Source organism: Ceratina calcarata, unplaced genomic scaffold (genome assembly GCF_001652005.2).
Source record: "Ceratina calcarata isolate Rehan_Ccalc_2016 unplaced genomic scaffold, ASM165200v1 scaffold164.2, whole genome shotgun sequence".
NCBI classification, from domain to species: domain Eukaryota; kingdom Metazoa; phylum Arthropoda; class Insecta; order Hymenoptera; family Apidae; genus Ceratina; species Ceratina calcarata.
Window position 1 is genome coordinate 196,833 of NW_017137708.1, and position 4,728 is coordinate 201,560.

At 35.8% G+C, this 4,728-nt stretch overlaps 1 protein-coding gene across 1 annotated transcript; it reads right to left on the bottom strand.

Moving 5' to 3' along the window:
- Window positions 1–1,289: 1,289 nt before the first annotated feature.
- On the bottom strand, window positions 1,290–4,432 carry LOC108632637 (protein takeout-like). The gene is made up of 4 exons (XM_018037328.2): window positions 4,213–4,432; window positions 3,047–3,334; window positions 2,259–2,408; window positions 1,290–1,975 (listed from the first exon to the last, which is right to left on the bottom strand). The coding sequence occupies exons 1-4, from the start codon at window positions 4,376–4,378 to the stop codon at window positions 1,824–1,826; spliced, it is 756 nt and encodes a 251-aa protein (XP_017892817.1). The 5' UTR covers window positions 4,379–4,432; the 3' UTR covers window positions 1,290–1,823.
- Window positions 4,433–4,728: the final 296 nt, after the last annotated feature.

A 4,728-nucleotide genomic window follows, 5' to 3' on the forward strand; every position in this document is an offset into this window, starting at 1 on the left:
CTCGAAAATATTTCTATAGAATTTTATATAATTTGTTATTATTTATTGTAATATTTGGAGAACTGAGATTAAATAAAATCAATTCATGTGACTCCGTTTTATTCGTGAATCGAACATTCCTCGTCCCAAATAAGAATTACACTTTTAACTATAAGAGCGTAAATAGGGCGAACGTGATTCAATTTTCAATTTTATTCTCCATGATTTTTCAAGAAGTTATTTACGATTTTACTTGAAACGAATATCACTTACTTTGAAGATATCAGATTTATCAGAAGTGCAATTGATAGTTATTGTACAATGAATCGAATGAGTAATTTGATTAGTTTCGTATGACTGCAGGATGAAAAATTGTGGCAGCATGTAGTCGTACTTGAAGAGACATCCGGAAGTCTCAAACGTCCAGATGATCCAACTAATTATTCTTATTGTCCTCTCCGTTTCGTACATTTTCCACGAACCCACGTCATCCCGCGGAATTGATAAATTGCGAGATTATCAACTCGGTGGTAGTTCGAGCAAGGAGAGGATTGAATTCCTTCGCGAAACTCTGTACTAAATTATTATAGAAACGACATTTTCAAAGAAAAAAAAATCGCATCTACTCTGATAACTCCATTCGAATTAATGTGTTGACAGAGATTATGTACAATGTCATACTTTTTGTATGATCAGGGTAATTGAATGTTTTTTCTTAATCATGCCTTCCATTATTTTTTTGTCGAAGGACGCGTCAAGCGGCTGAACGGAGATTCTTCCTTTTGTGCGTTCGACACTCAAACAGGTAATTAAGAACCGAAAAGCATCGAGTGATTCATTCTCAGCGATAATTTTACCAACGAGTCCATTTTTTAACGCAGCGAGGATGGCACTTAGAAATTCGTGTACGTTAAAATAGACTTGATGAATAATTTACGAATCACACGTTGTAGATTTTCCTCTCTGATAGCCTGACCTTGACATTTGCCACATTGATTCACTTTTTATTTTATTTCACAGAATTGTGTAAGAAACTTGTTTCATATATTCACAGATTCGCCCATTGAGGTGTCTTCCAAATATATTTTCCATTCTATTTCATAGTAAATTTTCATTTTATTATAATAAATAAATATCCGTATTTTTTTTAATCATAGATATATAAAAATACAAAACGAATGACGTACGATGACGTGCCGCGATTTGTTAGAAACAAAGCATAAATTGAAAAGAGAAATCGAAGAGAGCTATGGAAATTATATTATATAAGATTCTTTCTATATAAATCAATACGATAATAAATCCTCGTATAAGAAATAAATAAGAAATTATTAAATAATATAAAATAATTTAAAAATCAGCTCTCTTCATCTTCCTTCTTCAATTAGTCATAAGAACTAGTCGAGTTACACATGAATACGTAATCTAACACAAATAGGTATTGCAATTTAACTGAACACTGTCAATCACTCACATTGTCAGGCACACGAAATTTCAGAGTACATTTTAGAGATCTGCGACGTTGAAATTGGAACTTGTGATTCATTTCATAACGCGATTATAATTATCAATACGTTTGATTACAATTTTCATGATTTGCAAAACGTATTTCATTCTATCGTTCCTCTTATATCCCAGTTGCAACAGGATTAAATAAATGTTTAAATAACGTTACTTAAAAATTAATTTCTGATTCATTCTGTGAACGAGATTTGATCCAGCGTTCTCCAAAAAGTATCTGAATACTTCCGTTCGATCTTTCACTCTTATTTAAGCCTGTCGATTTTCGAGGCGTAAGTATTTGGTGATCTTTATTTCGTCTGTGGGAAATCATTTGGTATAGATCACTCGGTGATCCAAGCGTCGTAGGGCACCTGAGCAAAGATCTTCTCGACGAAGGTGGTCATTACTTGAACCAGCTTCCTCCTCAGATCCGGTTTCATTTCCTTCAATAATTCCTGGCTGTTGGTATTAATGAATAAATTCAACGCAGCCACTGAAATTGTTGGAAAATATGCTAGATTAGTCAATAATTAAAGTAGTTTCAAATGGTCTTTAATTTTGCATAAGCTATAAATTTACGATGAAACGTGGTCTTTAAGCAAGTTTTTCAACTATAATTTTCCTGAAACGAGCTACAAGTGTATGCAAATAAACAAACACTTTTATTCATCTCCAACGATTTTCTACATTTAAACTCTTTTTTTAATTCATCATTCAATCGTTTTATATTTGCATAATCACAGGAATTAAAGTACTTCAATTGGATGTTGACTTACGAATAATGGCATTGCTGTCGCGAACATTTTCGACGCCCATTTTAATACTTTGCACGCTGAAGTCCATCTTAAGCTGCTGTAGCCTCAAGTATCGTCGGCCTTGGATCAGAAAAGGCTTCGCCCTGATAAACACCTTAGCCTTGACACCGTCTATATACACAGAGAGATTCGAAAAATTATTGCTTTTCCCTTCCACTGAGTTCACCAATCGATTACATTTATTAAGTATTTATTGATAGTAAAAACTGGGAGCAATTTAATAAAACTGGTTATATCGTAAGTGCATCAAAGTTCAACAGAATAGACTTATTTCTATACATAATTAATTATCAAGTTTATATTTATACTTTAATTTATTGAATTTTAATATAAAGAAAAATTGCTAAAAATTCTAAATAATAATAAATTAATTTCATGGTTGAAGACAATTACTGTGTACAGAAAAAATAATGAACGCATGAGTCGACGGAGCGTAATAAAAGTCAGCTGAAGTCGAATTTGCATTGCGTCGGTGGTGAAAGTTGAAACTCTTAACTTTTACCTTTTCACTGAGCCCGCGATCTTCTATCATACCGTTTGGCTATATTCACGCATAATCATCTACCATCATTGCAGTATTAATATTTTTTAATTAATAACTAAACATTGAATTAGATCGCATTTCAAGGTGTCATTTATTTATAAAAAATTGAATGATTGACACGAACTGACGTCAAATGATTTTGACACTTTTTATTGAAATATAAATAAACCAAATAATTGAATTGGATTAAGGATTGACTGCTCACCGTATTCGCCCCAGTAGTCCCCGGCTCCGCTGGCTTTCACCAGAAGCAGAGTGCCGCTGGACCTGTACTTGGCCGCGGCGCGAATTTTTGGAATACTCAGGGCCAACTGCAATTGCACCTCGTCGTCCGACAGCCTGGCCCTCAGCCCTGTCACTCGCAGCGTCGACACTCCTTTCGCGGTGATGTTCTTGAACTGAGCTCTGTACCCATCCGGTCCTCCGCCAAGGGCGATGTGTAATTCATCCAGAATGATCGGCTCCACTTCCGGGTAGCCCAACTGAGGCAAACCTGAAAATTCCAATGTCAAATTAATTCACAATTAATAAGGTCATTCGGCAAATTTAAAATCTGACATTGAAATTTTATTATTTCATAAAAATGAGATTGTAAAATCTGTAATAAATAACAATTTTATTAAGCTGTGGCAATGTCGTATTTAAAGAAAGCAGTGAAAGGATGGAAACGTGAATGCAAAATAGGTGACACCGTAACTATCCAATTGAGACGTCTTACAATAGCTACAATCTCATAATTGATAAATAGAAAAAGTTTATTACCATTGTTAGAATAAATGAATAGTAAATTGATTAGAAATTCGTTTGGAACAGTGAGCGAAGTTAGAACCTATTCTCGTTGAGCCTGTCGTGTCGTACAGTGAGTAAGGAATGTAGGACACTGGGTGACCATTCGAATACACCGTTATAACCTGCTTCTTTCCCGCGAATGTTTTTCACTCCGTTCAACGACACCACGTGGTGATCCGTAATTCCCGACTTTCGACTTCCGTATTTTTCGCTTAGACGAATTCCACTTTTACAAAACGACTCCATCAATCTCTTAGATATACCAACGGCTGTTGGCAAGCGTCAATGGATAGAAATTGGAAATGTATGACTTCAGAATGGGAATTTTCTATATATAATAGAATTCTGACATAAGAAATCCCATTCCTTATTAAGCCCATAATTTCTATTACGATCCAGCAATCCGATATTAGAAATTCTTATCACTCGACTGAGTGAATTTTCTGCATTTGTAGAAAAATTGGATGTACACAAATGAAAGATAATTATTTTTTAATACCAAAAGCAATTTCGATCTAGATTACGTCCCTGACGTCAAGAATGCATTAGTTTTTATAAAAATCGTATGAAGGCCGTGTTTACCGTGTTGAAAGTGCTCGGTGAGGACGTTGGCTGATCTTGCTAAGCAACTCTCGACGTTGTAATCACTCTTGGGGCAAGGATCCAAAAACTCGAGGCCTCTGTACCTGCCGATGGCCTGGACCCCGATCAGCAACGAGCACGCACACACCAATAGAATACTCTTCATCGTTTATTACGGCTAGCTGAACTATCCCGTTCGAGGTTTCTCGTCCCGCTCCGATTGAATTTCTCCGCGTGGAATGACCGCCCGTCAGGGATGCGCCGAGCCTTATAGCACCTTGACATTGCCCCCGCTTTACCTTCAAGCCATCCGAGCAAGTCAGCCAGAATCCGCCGAGCTGACTCTACGAAAGACTTTCCTCCACGTTCGAATTCAGTCTCAAAGGTACTGTATTATATAATTGTTGATACCTTTTCCTCCAGTTATTTATTAATCATTTTTTCACTCACCTTCAATCATCATCAATTTATTCACATCTCGTGTGACCTCATTTATATCCCATTTCTCATTATTCA

Excerpts from the sequence above, each read along its gene's own strand:
- LOC108632637 (XM_018037328.2), bottom strand. The coding sequence starts at position 4,378 with ATGAAGAGTATTCTATTGGTGTGTGCGTGCTCGTTGCTGATCGGGGTC. Across the intron at positions 3,335-4,212 it reads CACCGAGCACTTTCAACACG|GTTTGCCTCAGTTGGGCTAC; the intron begins GTAAACACGGCC and ends TGGAATTTTCAG. Across the intron at positions 1,976-2,258 it reads CGACAGCAATGCCATTATTC|TGGCTGCGTTGAATTTATTC; the intron begins GTAAGTCAACAT and ends CAACAATTTCAG.